Raw genomic sequence first — 22,354 nt, 5'->3', positions numbered from 1 at the left:
CTTGTAAATAGTTACAAAGCCCCTATTCCATGGTCAGCACCACTTTTGCTATTGATAAGGATTCAAAGGGAAAGAAGACTCAGTCCTTCTGGAAGCCATTCTCTGGATGTCCTCATACTTAAAGCAATGAGAGAAACACACAAGATGGAATGTATAAAACAATATGAGATATTCAAAGAGGATGTGTAATTGCTTAGGAGGACAGTATCCCAGAATGCCAGGGCTTACAGGGACTTTAAATACTCCGTAGTCCAAGAGATCTTAATTGAGTATTAAAGTCACCTATTGACTATTTTGTTGCATTTGCACTAAGTGATTCAAAACATCTCGATGAACCAGAAGTATGGCCTTGGTTAAGGGTCACTAATCTAAACTGTCCTCCCCATTTTAAAGGTCTCACAGGCAAAACAGGACTCCAAATCAGATCTTTTGATCTGACCCCTTGTACCATGGCTCTGAGTATTTTTGCCCATGTGACTAGTTACAATAACAAAAAAATAGTATTAGCTTGTCTTTTTGACTTTGTCGTTATAAACCTTCTCTTTAGGACTGAATAGAATAAGATGGAGTGGAAGACATTCCTCAGTCATCTTCTCTCATTCTAAAAAAAACCAAAAAACAAAAAATGTGCCTACAGTTCAGTTGACATACAAAGCCATGAATGAGTGAGTGAGTGAACATGCGTGAATGTGAGCATATACAAATACACCCACAGACATACACCCACATGCACATATATGTAGTATATACAACTTATTGGGTGACTTTAAAGAATTAAAACTAGAAATCTAAGGGGGAAATCAAAAAATAAATGAGCATTTTCCAAACAATGCTTGATTTACCAAAAAAGCTAATTGAGACAACTTTCTCAGACTTCTTCAACCCTTTGATATCTTATAAAGATATCTTATAAATGAGGTGCTGCAAGAAGATAAAACGTATTTTTTTTTGTCTTTCTAGGGCCTCACCCACAGCATGTGGAGGTTCCCAGGCTAGGGGGTCTAATCAGAGCTGTGGCTGCCAGCCTATGCCACAGCCACAGCAATGCCAGATCTGAGCCGTATCTGTGAAATTCACTACAGCTCACGGCAACACGGGATCCTTAACCCACTGAGAGAGGCCAGGGATCAAACCTGGGTCTTCATGGATGCTAGTTGGGTTTGTTAACTGCTGAGCCACAATGGGAACTCCCAGATAAAATATACTTTAAGCAATCCTTTCATACCTGAAATCAAGCTGTTAAATGTGCCAAAGTTGATGAGACTGTCAAAGAAGAAAATTAAGTTCTAACTGATTAACCTAAAGGGTTGATTTAGAAATTTTAACTATTCACTTGCTGGATATTAACCCTATTTTTCCTTATAGAAGTCACATGCAAGTTGACAGTTATCATGTTCCAAATAAAAATCTTCATAAGGAAAAAAGACTTAGTACATTTCTTTTAAAGTAAAGTTAGAGCCTTATTTTAAGATGACTTAAAAATAATGGGATGGATAGGGAGTTTGGGGATGGAAGATGCAAACTAGTACATTTAGAATGGATATGCAATGGGGTCCTACTGTACAGCAAAGGAAACTATGTCCAATCTCTTGGGATAGAACATAATGGAAGCTAGTACGAGAAAAATTGTATATATATATGTGTGTGTGTGTGTGTATGTATGTGTGTGTATACATATATATATATATATGACTGGTTTGCTATGCTGTACAGCAGAATTTGACAAAATCACTATAAATCAACTATACTCTAATTTAAAAAAATAATCTAAGACTCCTACAAAATTAATCAAGAAACCTGTAAAATGAAGTTAAAGATACAAAATTCTTCCCACTAAAGAAATACAACTAAATTTCTCCTGGACCCTTACTAACATGTATGTATGTGTATGTGCATGTATACATGTGTTTGCATATATATTATATATATATATATAATGTATATATAATGTGCTTGTATACATGTGTTTGCATATATATGTTACATGTATTTTATATATAAATACATATTATACATATTATATATATATATATATATATAGTGTGTGTGTGTGTGTGTGTGTGTGTATATATTTCAATAGCTTCCTCCAGTATTTCTTACAGCTTTGCCTTTATACAAAATGCATGTCCCAACTATATTCTTTCATGGATCACCACAGATTTAGAAATATGAGCCCCAGTAGAACTAGTTCCTTTGAGATCATTATTCTCTCTCCCCAGTCCTCTCAAACATAATTCCCAGTAGCACTTCTTGCCCTGTATTTCCTTCCTTCCTTTCTCCTTCTCTTCTGCCCTCCCTCCTTCCCACACTGACTTAGGTGGGGTGTTAATGGGAGCTTATATCATAATGGAGAGAGAGAGGATACAAGTATGAAAGATCATTAAAAGCATTTATAAAATAACAATAAAAATGAGAGTATACAGAATTCAAAGTGAAGAAGGAAAATAAAGTCAGTTTTGCAAAATGGGTAAGATCAAAAAGACTCCCTAAAGAGAGGTGAGTTTGGATCAGGTATTTCAAAGAAAACGGTTTAGAAATAGAAGAAAGAAAAGCATTTCTACTTGGAGCCCATCAAACCTCATGGTTGGTGGACAATGAGGCATAGTTTTATGGAACAAAGTCATGGGTCTTATGAGACTTTCTCTTGGCATTGTATATGAGCTCCTTAAAGTTTGGTGGGAAGTACTCTCTCTCTAAATAGTGAGCCTGAGGCAGACAGGGAAGATCTTACAACAAAGATCAAGGGCTGGCAAAATATAGCCTAGGGTCTAACCTGCCCTGCTACATGGTTTTGTAAATAAAGTTTTATTGGAACACAACATTGCCCATTCATTTACAAATTGTTCATGGATACTTCTGCACCATAATCAAAGAGTTGAATAGTTGCAACAGAGAATGCATAATCTTAGAAGCATGAAATGCTTATTATCCAGCCCTTTACAAAAAGTTTGTCAGATGCTGACCTAGACCACACATCTTTTCATGCTTCTTGGCTCCGGTTACCCTCAGTGAAAGGAGACACTGGCTAACAAGTCCCTAATGGTGAAGGTTTAATATTATTATGAAGAAGTCACTGATACTATGCACCTCATAGTATAACATCGTCCCCAAGGACGCTGTTATTCTCTTCTCACACCACACTCAAACCCCTAGACACTCACCTGTATCTCTTGTAGTCCTCCTCATCCTTCTCCAAGTTGACCAGCTCATTGGGACATGCCACATTCCCCAGCAGGCTGAGGTACTCCAGAGCTGGTGTCACTTCTGCCAGGTGATCAAGCAGACACTCCAAGTCAGTGATGTGACAAAGGTTAAGGATCTCCATCCAGAAAGACAAAAGGTTGAGCACAGACTATAACTGACAGGAACAGCCTAGCAGCTGATGAGCCTCCCCATCTGCTCTCATGAGATCACATGGGTGAGGGTTGACATCAACACGATGTGGGTATCTGACATGGCTGGGTTTTCATTCCTGCTGTTGGGACACAGCTCTTATTTCCTCTGGGCAGGTGAGGCTAAGTCCAGATCACTTAAGAGAGAATGAATGAACTTAATCGTTTTTACTTTATGTTTCTTTCCTTTATAGTTCAATTTTTGCTTTAAATGATGAAGGGTGGGTTTCACGTAGTAAAATATTTTACATTATGAAAATCCATAAAACTATTTTTTCTAGTTATGAAAGCAAGAAATTACTTCCAAAGCCCTCATTAGGGATACATTCTTTCTCCTTTAGAAGATAATTTATCATTAAAACATATGGGAGTGGCATGGATGCAAAGAGGGATTGGCATCCTTTACAATCCAAGATTCTGTGAAGGAGTTAAGCATCACCTCATTGGTGTCAAGAGGATGTCATATTGGGTGAAAAGGAGAACAAAATTAGGATAAAACAAACAGAGAAAGTTATCACGGGTTTGGAAAAGCCAGGAAACGCATTTCCTGAGAGTCTGTTGAGCATCTAATATCCTACAAAGGAGATAATGAAAGAGAAGAGACCAAGGCAGGGCATGGCAGTGAGACTAGTTCATGATCTATCCCCTCAGTGGAACCCACTGCCTAATCAAAGTGATACCCTCAAACCAAATAAGGCAAGAGTCATAAATTCAGGGAAGCACAGGTATTAGGAAGGACTAGTCCACACAACAGCCTCTGGCTTGAGCCACATACAGATGAGCTGAGCCCTAGGCAAGCTGATGGCAGGGCAGGTTGTAAATGGCACCCACAATGACCAGGAGCCTATCAATGAGGTTAATCGGTATCAGCAGACAGAATGGAGTCTGACAGCAGAGCATACAGGCACTGAAAACATGATGGTGGCTGTAGCAAGCAAGACTCAAATACATGGTATAATTAGGTGAGGTCCACTTGACCTAGAAGAAGAAAGTAAAATAAAAGGGCTGCCCTTACTCTGTGAGGCTCCAATGGTGGGATGTCACCCCAATTTCTCATACTTCAGCTTGTCAGCTGAGCTCCAAGTCCAACCAATGTCTGAATCCAGTCCCTAACATATCTGCCAAAGAATCCCCAGAAGATAGCACATTCTATCTCTAACAACCATAAGGGAGAGTTTTTTTTTTTCTTTCCCCAGGGATATAATCTTCCTTGAATTCCCACCCACTGACTCAATTCAGCTATTTGGGGTCACAAAGAATAGGTCATTCTTCTCTTCCACGTGACAGCCCTCAGATGGTTGAAGCTCCCATGTCTTCCTTCAATCTTATATTCTCCAAACTAAGTCCCTTCAAGTACTGGCCATAGACAAGCTCTGCCACCATCATATGTAAGAACAAGCACTGCACCCTGGGAGGGAGCAAAACTGAGGCAGCAGAAGGGGTAACACAAGTAAAACAGGGGAAAACTAGTTAAAGAGGGTAGAAGCATACTCACCTACTTTGCCAACCTCATCCCCACACAAAGACAGCACAATGGGCAACAAATTGTCAATCCCCTGAATCTTTAACAAGTAACACCAAAGAACGACCAAAAGGGCTACTGGAATGAAGGTGGTGGGAAGAGGAACATGTGGAGAAGATGAGAGAGAAGTTCCCACACCAAGAAGGTAAGCTTGAAATACAGCGGATAAGTAGCCAAGATTCAAAACATTAACGTACTTCATCACCAAATACAAGACACACTTACTTCTTCTTAAAGTTCAATCATCACACTCTTTAAGAAAATTGTTTAACTAATTTTAACTAAATTGTTTAACTAAACAAGTTAAAATGACAGTGAACAATTTCAGGAAAACTTTGCCTTTTCCATCAGGTTCTACCTTTGGAGGCTTCACAATCATTACCACATTAAAAAAAGGAAAAAAAGGTGGGGTCTTGCCAGTACTTTACCAGTGCTACCCTTCAACCCAGGCAGAGGCAACTTGGGGACCCCTGTGCTTTGGGATGCCTTCCTAAAATTTTCTTTCAGTTGTAATCCAGTACCTAGGACTGGCCAGTGGCCAAGAACATCATTTAGGCAGGGAACCCCATGCCTTGACTTGGACCTGCATGGCCCTCAGTCTCAATCCTGGTTTCTCCTCTTCAGGGTTCTCATCAATCCTCTACTCTACACACGGGACCCCTTGGATGCTCCAAAGAACAAGACAGCTCATACCCATAACGTTGTCCAGAAGCTGCAAGCCAGGCCCTAGTTTTAGGGGTCAGCCATACAAGCTGATTACTCTTACTAGCCAGCACAATATTTCTTTTGTGAGTGTGCAAGAGAGTGAATTGCCAGAATGGTGCTGATGTATTGATTTGAGGTGATTCAGGTTATTGATGTAGTAAATGGCCCTAGAAAACCTAGGGGAAGCCCTTTCTACTATGGATGGCAAAATCCAACCCAAATCTATTGTCATCTCAGGGATGAAATCCCTAAACCTTTATCTTTTTTTTTAATCTACTGCATGAAGTTGAGAATATGTAGGAACTCAAAACTGGCAATATCTTCAAGTTAAGGAAACACCGGGCAACTGAGTTGACTTGAACTCCCAGTCATTCCTTAACTTTGATGACCAGTGATGGGAAGTCTAGAATCTTCCATCCAGGGACATAGGCACAGTTTAATGTGAGTAAATCTTCCTATGTAAATGCACCACAGAGCTGATAAATCTTGTGTATGAGGGCTGCATGCTTACATAGGTCCCTTCCAGGGCCCTGGCAAAGAACCTGGTAATAGAATCAGATGGTCACATATTTTTGTAAAATCTGAAAAAGTAGGTTAAGTCACAATCAGTTAAGAGCACTCTCTTTGTCCATAAGGACTTCTGTCACTTTTCTCCTTGAGTTGGGTGATGCTGGAGTGGCTGTGGGAATTCAGGAGAAGCTGCCTAAAAGGAACTGGTGAAGGAGTGGCCCTGAATCAGGATTCAGTGACGTCAGTGTCTGTGGTTTGCAGTCATTTCTGTGTCTGTCACTATAACAGGACCGGTAGGAACAGCCTACAGTGCTATTCCTTCTGCCCACCATACAGATGCAAACATGTGGGAACCAACATACAACTGATGATAAAATAGTTAATGAGCTTATAAATTCATAGAATATTTAAGGTTAAGTTGGTGAATGTGGACACATACACACACAAATGCAACTAACTTGAACTGTCCTAAAATCTTTTAGTTTGTTGATGAGAGAAATGTGTAAGAGTTCTTCCAAAACTTCATAATTCTACAGCTTTTACCAACAATGTAGTGTTAAAATTACCAATAAAGGGTGCTGAAATGGAAATAAACATTCCTAAATATAAAAAAATAAAAATCAGTTTTCAATTAGATGGAATGATCTATTCCCTATAGAAAATAAGACACAATTTAATTACATAATGAAGTGATAAGGGATGTGCAGAAAAGAAATAGAAAAAAGCTCTTAGATATGTTTAGTGTAAAAGAGATTCTCTCTTTTTTATTATTGTAATGCCTGGTGTTTGTCAACCTACGAATTTTTAATTTACTTTGATGTATTTTCTATTCTAAATAAACATTCACCTTCATACCGAATCTCACATTTGTAATTATATAGCCTTTGTCTTTAAGGGGAACTCCTCAAATTCTGCAGGCATCACAGTCCACAAAACCTGGATCTGATTCTTAGCAGGAGGCCATGGAGATGGAGACTCATTCAAGTATCTTGATCATGGAAAATTTTGTAGGCAAAGGGTTTGCAGGCTTCAAGAAGCTTCAGCCAACTTGTGCCAATGAATCCAAGAAGGGCTGGATCCCTTGGAGCCTCAGATCCTACCTCCCTTGGGCTACTCTGTGTAGCAGAAGCGAGCCCTTCCCAAGCCTTCCAACTATCTGCTAAATGATCACTGGGCTGAGCAAGGTGGGGCCCCAAAGCCCCACCAGTTAGGAGTCACCAGCACCTACTCCATGAACATCATCCTTATGTTGACGCCACCACTGGAGGATGAAACATGAGTTTTCATTGGTCTCTTGGTCTCCTGGGTCAGCAAGGATGAGCATAGCCTTGTCCAGCCTAATTTTGAGCTGAGACATAGAACTGTCACATTCCCTTCCATCAAGTTGCACAGGAAATTAACCAGCGGCAAGCATCAGGGGGAACTTGGTGTTCCTGGCTAACCAAGACCCCCTCAGTGGAGACACATTTAGGGACTCTCTGAAGGGTGGTTTTATCTTTTCCCCTCTTTACAATGTGAAGCTCTCTGGCACGGTTTCAACTCTTTCCAGTTGGATTCTCAGTGCACACCTGGTTTCCTTCATCAAGTCTTCTCCAGAGCACTTGCCATTTCATTTTTTTATTCAGAGTTGTCTACAGAAAGTTGCCATCTCGGAGCCCAGCTGTCACGGTGAGGCTTGCCAAGGGAGATCCTCTGCAGAGGGTGCAAGATCAAAGCCACATCTTACCTTGAACTTTTGGAGCCTGAGGGAGGAGGGGAGTCCACGGTATCACATCCAGTGGCCCAGGTATGAGGCTGCTTTCCAGGTGAGAGAAGGCACATGTACTGCCCTCTGAGATCAGCTCCAAGTCTATGACCAGTGGGTGTACTTCAACCAGAGCTTATCCTAAGAAAAGATTTTCAGATGCTCAACAGCCTACATGACATATTTGATTCACACAGATATGTATCAGAAATATTATCACTTCCAGAGAACAATTAAGGAAACTGCAGTCAAAGGTCACATAGGGACTAAATAGCAGAGTCTATATTCAAAACTAGTTCCTATGAAGTGACATCTCTAGGGGCCAGGTGAGTTGTAATTTCCTAACACAAAAGGGGGAATTTAAAGCACTGAAAAATGAGTCTTAGATGTTTTTGTAGGAGGTCATAAGATACTGCCATCTAGCTGTGCCCTGTACTTCCTTATTTTCAATTGGGGATTACTCATTTAAAGTACTGAGGCTTTGGCTAAAAGCAAAATACACAAACTTACTGTAAAGTTTTAGGTCATTAAAAAGTGATTTCATATATATGTGTGTGTGTATAACCCATGTACATATATAAATATATTATGCCATTATAATCTCTCAACAATTCTTCCAAATGTATAATATCCAATTTGCAGATAAAGAAAATGAAGCCTCTGACAAGGTTCAGAGATTTCTCCAAGATGACAGCACATCGCTATGGAAACTCTAGTCTCGCCTCAGGAGCCCATGCACTGGTTTCCCTACTGCAGCCCAGCTGTGAATCACACAGCACCAATCTTTCTTCCTGTTGACACTACATTTCATATGTCTTCTTCATACATGTGCTCAGTCAAACAGGCAAACAGAAAATGAAAAAAAGTGTGATTTAAAATGAAGCCAGCTTACCACCTTTCCTCTGCTCACCCCCAAAAGGAAGGTGGGAGAGAATCATTTGATTGTGCAAAGGTTAAATACCTCTATTTTCCTGACGTCTCAACTGTCCCCTTATTTGGGGGTTGGGTATTCAGACATGATATGACCGAGACCATCCATGCTCATGGGTGAGCGAGAGAGAAAGAGTGAGAATTTGAGTGTTGGGGAGAGGAGGTCAATTCCATGGCCAGTGACTACTGGGCTAGTCTACATGAACCCAAGGAAGAAGAGAGAGATAAGCCATGAATCAGGAGATGAAGCAGAAGACTGGAACAACTAGGCTTTTAGGTCAACAGAGCAGGACACCAAAGCTGAGGGCTGAAAAGAAGTGGAACAAAGGGAGGTCAAGAAGGAGGTACACAGCCAGGAAGGGAGGTGTTGGTGAATCAAGAGAAACCCGACAGATGCTTGGCTAAGGCTCTGGAATCCCTCTCATGAGCTCCCTATGCAGCTGGGGGCAGGGACAAGTGAGGCCAGACACCAGCAGCTGACTCCTCCTGCATCTTAGTTCCTCCTGGTGTGCAGTGACTACCCTTTACTTAGAGGCTGGAAATTAGTATTCTTGGGTTCTAGTCTGAGTCCCACCACTGACAATTTATATGACTTCAAAATTTCATACTCTCCCAGTTTTTTCATAAAAATGACATTATTCACTGATGGTATCCAGCTCACAGAATGAGATGAATACAATATTGAATTAGGAGAAGGATCAAGATGGCAGAAGAGTAAGACGTCACACTCACCTTCTCCCACAAACACATCAAAAAATACATCCACATGTAAAACGCCTCACAGAACATCTACTGAATGCTGCAGAAGAACTTAAGCCTCCAAAAAGGGCAAGAAACTACTGACATAACTGAGTAGAACAAAAGAAAAAGAGAGAGAGAGAGAGAGAGAGAATCAGGATGGGACTAGTTTTTCCTGAGAGGGAGCAGTGAAAGAGAAAAGGAACCTACACCCTGGGAAGCCACCTAACTGACCAGGGGATCAGCAAAGACCTCAAAGTCACTGAGAAAAGCATAGCAGCTGGCCTGAGGAGGGCAAAGTAGAGTTAGAACCGCACAGATAATCTGCACCACTGACCTGGACACCACATCCTGAGACACTCAGGTGGGGGCTGGGTGCTGAGACTCAGGCTCCAGAGGTCAGTTCTATGGAGAGGACTAGGTTTGGCTGTGTGAAGACAGCCTAAGGAGCTATGGAGCAGTGTGCCACGGGCGAGGGAGCAGTGCTACAAGCTGGGGAGTGGAACGCCACAGCAGAGGGAACCCAGGAGGAGGTCTGGGCCCATGGAGAAGCAAGGTGCCATTGCTGGAGAGGACAAGAGGAGGAGGAGGGGTGGACTGCCAGGAATCTCCCTGTGCATATGCACTCGGGCTCTCAGAGGGTGGGATGCCTCCGGTGCAGGCCATGGGTAGCCAGAAGCCACTTGCTCAGGCTACAGGAGACTGGGCACTTCTTGTGTAGGCTATGGGTGGCTGGGCACCTCTTGCGTAGGCTAAGGGCAGCGGGGGGCTAAATGCGACATGGTGGCTCTTGCATGATCTATAGGTTGCAGGGATGGACTGTGATGGTCATTTTAGGGGCCAGAGGGAGGCATGGCCAGCCAGCACTTGGGCCCTGTGAGTGGGTTCCACCTGTGGCCCCAGTCACCCAGGGGTTGGCAAAAAAAAAAAGAGGGCACTGTAACTGAGCACCACCCATTATTGCTCTCACCCCCCTGGGAACACACCCGCCTTGCTGCTGCCACTGCCAAATGCTCTGGGCAGCACCCAAATGCTTGATCACTGTCCCTTCCCAAGACCCTGCAACTAGAAGCAGCCTGTACAGCACCTCCTATATGGGCTAAGCAGGAGGGGGTGCTTCATGCATAGTCTACAGGTGGCAGGGGCAAACCACTGCAGTTATATCTGATTCCAGAGGTGGGTGGGCCCACCACCACTAGGGGTCCCTGAACAGACACCACTTGCAGCCCCAATCACCTAAAGGGCACCACAGAGGAAGGCACTTCAAATGAACACCACCTGTTATTGCTCTTGCACCCCTGAGAACACACTGGGCCTGCTGCTGCCACTGCTGAACACAGTGGCAGGGCCACAAGCTTGATCATTGTCCTTCCCAGGACACTGCAAATAGGAGCAGCCTGTGTAGCACCTCCCTTGTGTGCTAAGCAGGATGGGGTGCTTCTTGCATGGTCTACAGGTGGTGACAGCAAACCACCACAGTTATCACTGACTTCAGAGGTGGGCGTGGCCAGCCAACACTTGGGGGTCCATGAATAGGCACCACTTGTGGCCCCAATCACCTCATGGGGCACCACAGAGGAGGGTATTGCAACTGAACACCACCTGTTGTTGCTCTCACTCTCCTGGGAGCATACCCACCCAGTTGCTGCCACTGTCTAATGCTCTGGGCAGTGCTCACACACTTGATCACTGTCATGTCCCAGGATCCTACAACTAGGAGCAGCCTGTACAGTACCTCCTCTGTGGGCTAAGTGGGACAGGGTGCTTCTTGTGTGGTCTACAGGTGGCAGGGGCAAACCACTGCAGTTATCACTGACTCCAGAGGTGGATGTAGCCCACTACCACTAGGGGTCCCTGAACAGGCACCAATGGCTGTCCCAATCACCTCAGAGGAGGGCATTGCAATCAAACACTACCTGTTGTTGCTCTCATTCCCCTTGGAACTCACACACCCTGCTGCTGCCACTGCCAAATGCTCTGGGCACCACCTAAATCTGCCTGAGATTCATTACTACTTCCCAGGACCCTGCAACTAGGAGTAGCCTGTGCCACCTTCCTGCAGGTCCTTGCTGCTGTTAAGAGCCCAGCAACCAGGCACAGACTACTAGCCCTACCCATTGTCTCCTTCTCCCTGGAAACACAGCACCCTGGGAAAACAACCTGCTCACACCAAAGAAACAGACAGCATATATCTAAACTCCCATGCCAAAAATAAATAGTAACCCCCCACAAAATGCAAAGGGGTGCCCTTGCATAGAAGTAACCCCCCAAGACTACAGTTTGGTTTCCCTAAACTCACAGAAAAAGAAAAACATAAGCAAGATGAAGAAGCTCAGGAATGATTCCTAGTTAAAAGAATAGGAGAATTCACCTGAAGCAACAAACAATGAAACGGACCTCTGCAGTCTGACAGGCATTGAGTTCAAAAGGGAGAAAGTGAAAATACTGAAGGAATTAAGACTGAATATCAAGGAATTAAGAGCAAAGATAAAAAGTAATGCAGATTCCTTTAGAAAGAAACTAAAAAATATAAGGAGGGGAGTTCCCATCATGGCACAGTGGTTAACGAATCCGACTAGGAACCATGAGGTTGCGGGTTCGGTCCCTGCCCTTGCTCAGTGGGTTAAGGATCCGGCGTTGCTGTGAGATGTGGTGTAGGTTGCAGACGCGGCTCGGATCCTGCATTGCTATGGCTGTGGCATAGGCCAGTGGCTACAGCTCCGATTCAACCCTGGGAACCTCCATATGCCGCGGGAGCGGCCCAAGAAATAGCAACAACAACAATAACAACAACAACAAAAAAGACAAAATATATATATATATATATATATATATATATATATATATATATATGGAGGAATGAAGAAAAATTAGAAAATTAATTTGCAGAGATGCAAACTGAGCTAAAGGCAATAAAGAGCAGAATGAATAATGCTGAAGAACAAATCAATGACTTGGAAGATAGAATAATGGAAATCACCCAGTCAGGACAAGAGAGAGAAAACCAAATGAAAGAACATGAAAGCAGTATAGGAGATCTATGGGATAACATAAAGCAGGCCAAACTATGCATAACAGGAATTCCAGAAGGAGAAGAAAAATAAGGGATTGAAAATATATTTGAAGAAATTATGTCTGAAAACCTTCCAAATCTAAAGGAAATTGATATCAACATACAGGAAGCACAGAGGGCCACAAACAGGTTGAATCCAAATAGGCCCACACCAAGACATATTATAATAAAAATGGCAAAAGTTAAAGATAAAGAGAGGATTGTAAAGGCAGCAAGAAAAAAACAAAGTGTTGATTATAAGGGGACCCTCACATAAGGCTATCAGCTGATTTCTCTACAGAAATGCTGCAGGCCAGAAGGGAGTAGCAAGATATATTCAAAGTTCTCAAAGGAAAAAAATTTGCAGCCTAGAACACAGTATCCAGCAAGAATATCATTTAAAATAGAAGGAAAAATAAAGAATTTCTCCAACAAACAAAAGCTAAAAGAGTGCAGGAATACTAAACCCATTCTAAAAGAAATACTGAAAAGGCTTCTCTAAATAAAAAATAAAGAAGTAAGAAGAAATAAGATGGAGGAAACCACAATTGGAAAGCAATCACTTAAATAAGTCAGCATACAGATCTAAAAGTGGGAAAAAAAAAACTACTGTAAAATGATAAACACAAGGAACAGCAAAAGGACAAACATGCAGATGTGAAAAAGGATTTCAAGATCATAGAATGTGTGGTAGGAAAATACACAATGGAATGCCACTCAGCCATCAAAAAGAAGAATATAATGCCATTTGCAGCGACATGGATGGAACTAGAGACTCTCATACTGAGTGAAGTAAGTCAGAAAGAGAAACACAAATGCCATATGATATCACATACCTGGAATCTAATATACAGCACAAATGAACCTTTCCACAAAAAAGAAAAGCAAGGACTTGAAGAATAGAGTTGTGATTGCCAAGGGGGAGAGGGAGTGTGATGGACTGTGAACTTGGGGTTAATAGATGCAGACTATTGCCTTTAGAATGGATAGGTAATAGCACAGGGAACTATGTCTAGTCACTTATGATGGAGCATGATAATGTGAGAAAAAAGAATCTATACATGTATGTGAAACTGGGTCACCATGCTGAACAGCAGAAAATTGACAGAACACTGTAAACCAGCTATAATGAAAAAAAATCATTATATAAAAAAGAAAGAAAATAAAGACTTTTTTTTAATAATATGTTTGAGCCAATATGACTATCAGACTAAAGCAATTAGATAACAGAAAAGATTAACATATTTTAAAAAGAGGGCAACCACAAATCAAAATCAAAACCAGACATTACATTCACAAAATCTATGAAGAAAAGCACACAGGCATAAAATAAATGGAAATAATCCAACAAAAAAAAAGAAAGGAAGGAAGAAAGGAGAAACATAGAATCAACTGGAAAACCAAGGTTTAAAATGCCAAGAGATACATATTTATCAATAATTACCTTAAATGTCAATGCTCCAATCAAAAGACACAGAGTGGCAGATTGGATAAAAAAGCAAAAACCTACAATCTGTTGCCTACAAGAACTCACCTTAGAGCAAAGGACACATATACATTGAACATGAGGAGATGAGAAAAGATATTTCATGCCAATGGACAAGACAGGAAAGCAGGAGTTGCAATACTCATATCAGACAAAATAGACCTTAAAATGAAGGCCATAGGAGTTCCCGTCGTGGCTCAGTGGTTAACGAATCCGACTAGGAACCATGAGGTTGCGGGTTCGGTCCCTGCCCTTGCTCAGTGGGTTAACGATCCGGCGTTGCCGTGAGCTGTGGTGTAGGTTGCAGACGCGGCTCGGATCCCGCGTTGCTGTGGCTCTGGCGTAGGCCAGTGGCTACAGCTCCGATTCAACCCCCAGCCTGGGAACCTCCATATGCCGCGGGAGTGGCCCAAGAAATAGCAACAACAACAACAATAACAACAACAACAAAAGACAAAAAAAAAAAATGAAGGCCATAAAGAAAAAGAAGGACACTATTTAATGGTAAAAGGATTCATTCAAGAAGAGGATATCAATATATATGCCCCTAATATAGGAGCACACAGATACCTACTACAAATACTAACAGACATAAAAGGAGAAATTGATGGGAATACAATCATAGTAGGAAACTTTAACACCCCAATCACATCAACGGACAGATCTTCTAGACAGAAAATCAATAAGGCAACAGAGATCCTAAATGATGCAATAGAAAAGTGAGTCTTAATTGACATTTTCAGGACATTAAATCCAAAAAAAAATTAGAATATACATTCTTCTCAAGTGCACATGGAACATTCTCAAGGATCGAGCATGTACTGGGGCACGAAGCTAACCTCAACAAATTAAAGAGTACAGAAAGTACTTCAAGTATCTTCTCTGACCACAATGGCATGAAACTATAAATTTGTCACAGGAAAAATGAGAAAAAACCAACTACACCGAGATGAAACAATATGCTACTAAAAATCCAATGGGTCAATGAGGAAATCAAGAAGGAAATTAAAAAATACCTGGATACAAATGATAAGGAAGACACAACCATTCAAAATCTATGGGATGCTGCAAAAGTGGTGCTTAGAGGGAAATTCATGGTGATACAGGACTTCCTCAAAAAAGAAGAAAAATCTCAAATTGACAACTTAACCCACCACCTAAATGAATTAGAAGAAAAAAACAAACAAATAAAACCTAAAGTCAGCAGAAGGAAGGAAATCATAAAGATCACAGAGGAAATCAATAAAATACAGATTCAAAAAACAATAGAAAAAATCAATAAAACCAAGAGCTGCTTCTTTGAAAAGGTAAACGAAATTGATAAACTTCTGGCCAGACTCACCAAGAAGAGGAGGGAAAAAAACCAAATAAACAAAATAAGAAATGAAAAAGGAGAAATCAACAGTGGATAATGCAGAAATACAGTAAACTATAAGAGAATAGTATGAACAATTATATGCCAACAAATCTGACAACCTAGAAGAAATGGACAACCACTTACAGCTTGCCAAAACTGAATCAAGAAGAAAGAGATCAACTGACCATCCCAATCACTAGAAATGAAATTGAACATGTCATAAAAACACTCCCTACAAATAAAAGTCAAGGACCAGATGGCTTCACGAGGCAAACTCTACCAAACATACAAAGTGGAATTTATACCCATCCTCCTTAAACTTTCCAAAATACTGAAGAAGAAGGAACACTCCCAAAGACATTCTATGATGCCACCATCACCCTAATTCCAAAACCAGACAAAGATACTACCAAAATAGAAAACTATAGGCTGATAAGTTTGATTAATATAGATGCAAAAATTCTCAACAAAATTTTAGCCAACTGAATCCAGCAACATATAAAAAAGATCATACACTATGACCAAGTGGGATGCATCCTAGGTTCACAAGGATGGTTCAACATACATAAATGAAACAACATCATACCCCACATTAACAAAAGAAAAGTCAAAAACCACATGATCATCTCAGTAGATGCAAATAAAGCATTGACAAAATCCAACATCCATTCATGATAAAAACTCTTACCAAAGTGGGTATAGAGGGAACATATCTTAACATAATCAAAGCCATTTATGACAAAGCCACAGCAAATATAATACACAGTGGAGAAAAGCTGAAAGCCTTCCCACTAAAATCTGGAACAAGACAAGGATGCCCACTCTCACCACTGTTATTCCACATGGTATTAGAAGTCCTAGTCACAACAACCAGACAAACAAAAGAAATAAAAGGCATCCAAATTAGAAGAGAAGAGGGAAAATTATCATCGTATGCAGATGACGTGATACTACACATAGAAAACCCTAAGGACTCAACCCAAAAATTAATTGAACTGACTGACAAGTTCAGCAAAGTAGCAGGATATAAGATTAACATTCAGAAATCAGTTGCATTTCTGTATACTGACAATGAAATATTAGAAAAGGAATACAAAAGTACAATACTTTTTAAAATTGCACACCCAAAAAATCAAATACCTGGGAATACACCTGACCAAGGAGGTAAAGGACTTATATGTCAAGAACTATAAAACATTAATCAAGGAAATTAGAGAAGATGTAAGGAAACAGAAAGATATTCCATGCTCCTGGGAGGGAAAAATTAATATTGTAAAAATGGCCATACTACCCAAAGCAATCTTCAGATTCAATGCAATCCCTATCCAATTACCCACAAGATTTTTCACAGAACTACAACAAACAATCCAAAAATTTATAGGGAACCACAAAAGACCCAGAATTGCCACAGCAATTCTGAGGAACAAAAACCAAGCAGGAGGCATAAATCTCCCAGACTTCAGGCACTATTGCAAAGCCACTGTCATCAAGACAGTGTGGTACTGGTACCAAAACAGACAGACAGACAAATGGAACAGAACAGACAACCCAGAAATAAACCCAGACACCTACGGTCAATTAATTTTTGACAAAGGAGGCAAGAAGATAAAATGGGGAAAGACAGTCTTTTCAGCAAGTATTGCTGAGAAACCTGGACAGCCACATGCAAATCAATGAAACTAGAATACACCCTCACACCATGCACGAAAATAAACTCAAAATGGCTGAAATACTTAAAAATAAGACAAGATACCATCAAACTCCTGGAAGAGAACATAGGGAAAATATTCTCTGACATCAACATTATGAATATTTTTCTCAGGGCAGTCTCCCAAAGCAACAGAAATAAAAGCAAAAATAAACCAATGGGACTTAATCATACTGGCAAGCTTTTGCACAACAAAGGAAACCAAAAAGACAACTTACAGAATGGGAGAAAACAGTTTCAAACAATGCATCTGACAAGGGGTTAATCTCTAAAATATACGCACAACTTATACAACTCAACAACAAAGAAGCCAACAACGCAATTGAAAAATGGGCAAAAGAACTGAATAGACTTTTCTCCAAAGAAGATATAGAGATGGCCAACAAACCCATGAAAAAATGCTCAACATCACTGATTACTAGAAAAATGCAAATCAAAACTACCATGAGATACCACCTCACACCAGCCAGAATGTCCGTCATTAATAAATCCACAAATAACAAATGCTGGAGAGGGTATGGAGAAAAGAGAACCCTCCTACACTGTTGGTGGGAATGTAAATTGGTACAACCACTACTGAAAACAGTATGGAGGTAGCCTATAAAACTAAATACAGAACTACCATATGAGCCAGCAATCCCACTCTTGGGCATATATCCAGATAAAACTTTCCTTGAAAAAGACGCATGCACCCGCATGTTCATTGCAGCACTATTCACAATAGCCAAGACATGGAAACAACACAAATGTCCATCAACAGATGATTGGATTCGGAAGATGTGGTATATATACACAATGGAATACTACTTAGCCGTAAAAAAGAACAACATAATGCCATTTGTAGCAACATGAATGGAACTAGAGACTCTCATCCTGAGTGAAGTAAGTCAGAAAGAGAAAGACAAATGTCATATGATATCACTTATATCTGGAATCTAATATACAGCACAAATGAAACTTTCCATAGAAAAGAAACTCATGGACTTGGAGAACAGACTTGGGGTTGCCAAGGGGGAGGGGGAGGGAGTGGGATGGGCTGGGAATTTGGGGTAAATAGATACAAACTGTTGTCTCTGGAATGGATAAGCAATGAGATTCTGCTGTATACCACTGGGAGCCATATCTAATCACTTATGATGGAGCATGATTGAAGATTATGTGAGAAAAAGAATGTATATATGTATGTGTGACTGGGTCACTTTGCTGTACAGTAGAAAATTGACAGAACACTGTAAACCAGTTATAATGGAAAAAAATAAAAATCATTAAAATAAATAAATAAATAAAATAATATCGAACTATAAAAGTCAGGAGTTCCTGTTGTGGCTTAGCAGGTTAAGAACCCGACATAGTGTCTGTGAGGATGCAGATTTGATCCCTGGCCTTGCTAAGTGGGTTAAGGATCCAACATTACCACAAGCTGCTCACAGATGCAGCTTATATCTGGCATTTCTATGGCTGTGGTGTAGGCCTACAACTTCAGTTATGATTCAAGCCCTAGTCTGGTAACTTCCATATGCTGCAGGTGTGGCCATAAAGAGAAAAAAAGGAAAAACAACATCAAAGAAGCACTCTAAATTTATACTTTGCCCTTGGCTATTATATAGCCTGAGTAAAACCAGGTAAGTTCACATAATTCTCTAGGATAATAATTATAGCAAGCATACACACTTACATAGAACATATGATGTTACTATAACTTAATATTTGTGAGATTCTTAAAATAATAGTCACAACAACCCACACTATAGATACTATGACTGTCCCCATTTTTCAGAGGAAACCAAAGCATACACATATTAAATAACTTGTCTAAGACACTCAGTAAGGGCAGACCCATGTACAAGCCCAGGAAGTATGTATGGCCCCAGAGATGCTGCTCTATGCAATAGCACCCCTTGTGAAAGGATAAAAGCAGCCCATAGTCTCAGGATCCAGTACCATACAGCACTGCACAGACATATTTAACTATGTGCAAGGCAGAAGTGGGTGGGAGTGGGGGTGAAAAACTTTTGTACATATGCCAAAAAGCAAATAAATAAAGAAATACATACACAAACACAAGAACTTGAGGCACAACCCCATCTGATAGGAAGCTTCCTAATATATTTAAAATAAGATTGCATTTACCAGAAAGAGTTAATACTTACCTATCTTAGAATATCAATAGTTACTTGATTCCAGATCCCCCTTTATTACAAGCAGGAAGTAAAATCTCCAGGAGACAAGATACCAAGATCTGTGTGTTAGACATTTACAAGAAAGAATCATGTCTTTTTGGATTCACACCTTCTACAATCCCCTATCATGTTAGTTCTCCATGTGACATGCTTTGGCCATGGGACAGCAACAGCCATGATGCAAATAGGGGTTGAAAAGTCCTTGGACATTGACCTTTGTCTTGGAGCATCCCTCCCATGTGGAGAGGACTGTGCTAGTTTGTTGGAGACATGGAGGTCAGCCAACCACCAATACCAACCTCCAGATATGTAAGCAAGGCCCGCTCAGATCATCCACCCCAACCAAGCCTCCAAATAACTACAGCTACATGAGTGCCCCCAGCAAGACTAGCAGAAGAACCATTCAGCTGAGCCCTGCCCAAATAACTGACATACAGAAATGTAAACCACAAAGATTTGTTCTTGTAAGTCATGAATTTGGGAGGCAGATTATTATGCATTAAAGCTAACTGACAGAGCCCAAGTCTAAGGCATTTTGTGGAGTGGAATTATGGAACTTTATAACTGTTGTAGAGCCTGAGGTACTTCCCCAAGTAGGTAGGAGAGTCAGTTAGCTGAAAAGGTGGATTCAGAAGTGCAGGTTAAGGGGATGGCATGTAATGTTACTGCTGCTTTTACCTGCCTTTCATTCTTGGTCAAATTCCTGTGGAAATTAAGGTCATCTTCATGACCACACCAGTAGACTAGGAGAGGAAGAAGAAATCATGCTGCATCCTGAAAAAGACAGCTGCCCTCCTTTGCATCTATTGGTAATAAAGCACTTACAACAGCATAGTGCAGTAAGTGGCCAGCTCCATAGCTGCACATTGCCTTGTGCTGCATCCCTCCCATGGCCCCATCATTGCCCCCTCACATTACTACTGCAGAGCAGAGAATAGAACAGGGAAAGGGCTGAGACAAAGAGAAAGAAAATCCCTCAGCATTGTAGAGAAGAATCCTATTAATCTCTGATGACAGCAACACTGAGAATAAAACCATCATCTGGTCGAGCATATTCTTTTAAAAAAAGAGAAACATTTGGAGTTCCCACTGTGGCACAATGGGATCTGTGGTGTCTCTGGAACACTGGGATGCAGGTTTGATCCCTGGCCCATCACAGTGGCTTTAAGGATTTGGCATTTCTGCAGGTCATGCTGCAACTGTGGCTTGGATCTGAACCCTGGCCTGGGAACTCCATATCCTGTGGGGCAGCCAAAAAAGAAGCAAATGAATCTACAAGAAAAGGAAAATGAAAAGGGAAGTCATTGAATGGGAGAAAATAACTGTAAATCTTATTTCACGTGGGGCTAATAATTAAAATACATAAAGAATCCAAACAACTCAATAGTAAAAAAAATAAATATATATATAGTAAAAATAAATATATATATATAAAACGATGTGTGTATCTATATATACACACATATATATAAACCAATCTAGTTACAAAATGAACATGAAACCTGAACAGACATTTTTTTTCCAAAGAAGACAAACAGATGGCCAGCAGGTTCATGAAAAGATGCTCAACATCATTAGCCATCAGGGAGATGCAAATCGAAACCACCAGGAGATTTCACCTTACACCTGTTAAAAGATAGGAACTAATGGGTATTGGTGAGGATGTAAAGAAAAGGGAACCCTTGTGTACTGTTGGTGGGAATGAAAATTGGTGCAGCCTCTTTGAAAAAACAGTATTTTAGTTCCTCAAAATATTAAAAATAAGACTTTAATATATGATCCAGCAATGCTACTATTTACCCAATAATAAATTAACACACTAACTTGAAAAGATATATGTACTCTGATGTTCACTGCAGCATCATTTACAATAGCCAAGTCGTGGAAACAACCTAAATGTCTACTTATAAATGAATGGACAAAGAAATTGTGATAAACACACACAATAGAATATTATTCAGCCATAAAAAGTAATGACATGGATGGACCTCAAGAGTATTATGCTAAATGAAGTAAATTAGGCAGAAAAATACAAACACTGTATGACCTCTCTTATATGTAGAATCTATAACAACAACAACATCTAAACCAAGCTCTTGGAAAGAGAGAATAGATTGGGTAGCTATGAGAAAAGGGAAGGGATAGGAGGTAGGAGATATGGTGAGCTGGCTATTTTTGTTGTTAGTTTAAATAAATTAAAGAATAAGGAAGGGAGTGAGGGAGAAAAAAAGAAAATCTAAAGTGGTTCCCTTTGCATTTTCAGCATATTCTGTGCCAGGTTATGAAAATGAATCCTCTAAAACAGGAGACAATTATGCTTAGGAAATTCACATGAAGCATGAATTTTAGTAGAATCTAACCCAATTAGACTAACCAGGTAATCTTCCAGCCATCCATGTTTGGTCAAAACCCTTTAGTAGTTAGTGGTAACAGAATAAGGCAATACTATAATCTACATTCTTCAGACACATAGGTATCCAACAAATACCTTTGATTAACTAATTATTGTATAAATCAGTGGTTGATTAAAAAAAATCACCCACTTTCATACGCAGAAATTAATACTACAGAGAAGTGGCCAAGAAGTGTGCTGAGGGAGAAGGGGAATTGAGTTCAGGATTAGCATTTGTATGGCATTTGCTGTACAGTCGTTGTGGCCTCATCTGTGGACTGTTGGGAAGTCACTCACTGCACCATTTCTGATAGCGCCTTTTTGACAACATCCCAGAGCAAAGGCAGCTGGATTTTTAGCCATGCAGAAATCTGCTTTGCTTACATCATCATTCCTTCTTATCAGCTCTCCAAACAGGCAAGTGAAAGGGGTAACATCACACACATCCACACAAACGAGAAACAGAGGCTCTTAGAGGATTACTTGACTATGGCCACACGGCTAAACATGATTAAGCTGACTCATGAACCCAAGCCTAACAACTCTAATGCTCTGCAGTGACGTGGGACACAGGCTATGAGCACCGGGGTCCATAGCAGGAAACACATCATCCAAATGCTAGTCTAATTCTCCTTCTA

The 22,354-nt window shown here is 40.6% G+C and overlaps 1 protein-coding gene across 1 annotated transcript in view; it reads right to left on the bottom strand.

The window, feature by feature from the left end:
* The window catches only part of LRMDA (leucine rich melanocyte differentiation associated), a 1,094,312-nt gene that overhangs the window by 480,528 nt on the left and 591,430 nt on the right, over positions 1–22,354 (bottom strand). Inside the window, exon 4 of the mRNA XM_047761275.1 lies at positions 3,162–3,301. Within this exon, the coding sequence (XP_047617231.1) occupies positions 3,162–3,301 (140 nt within the window). The remainder of the gene's footprint in view (positions 1–3,161; positions 3,302–22,354) is intronic.

Source organism: Phacochoerus africanus, chromosome 15, assembly GCF_016906955.1.
Source record: "Phacochoerus africanus isolate WHEZ1 chromosome 15, ROS_Pafr_v1, whole genome shotgun sequence".
Lineage (NCBI taxonomy): Eukaryota > Metazoa > Chordata > Mammalia > Artiodactyla > Suidae > Phacochoerus > Phacochoerus africanus.
The sequence above is the reverse complement of the archived record's forward strand: the minus strand, read 5'-3'. Positions and strand labels throughout refer to the sequence as shown.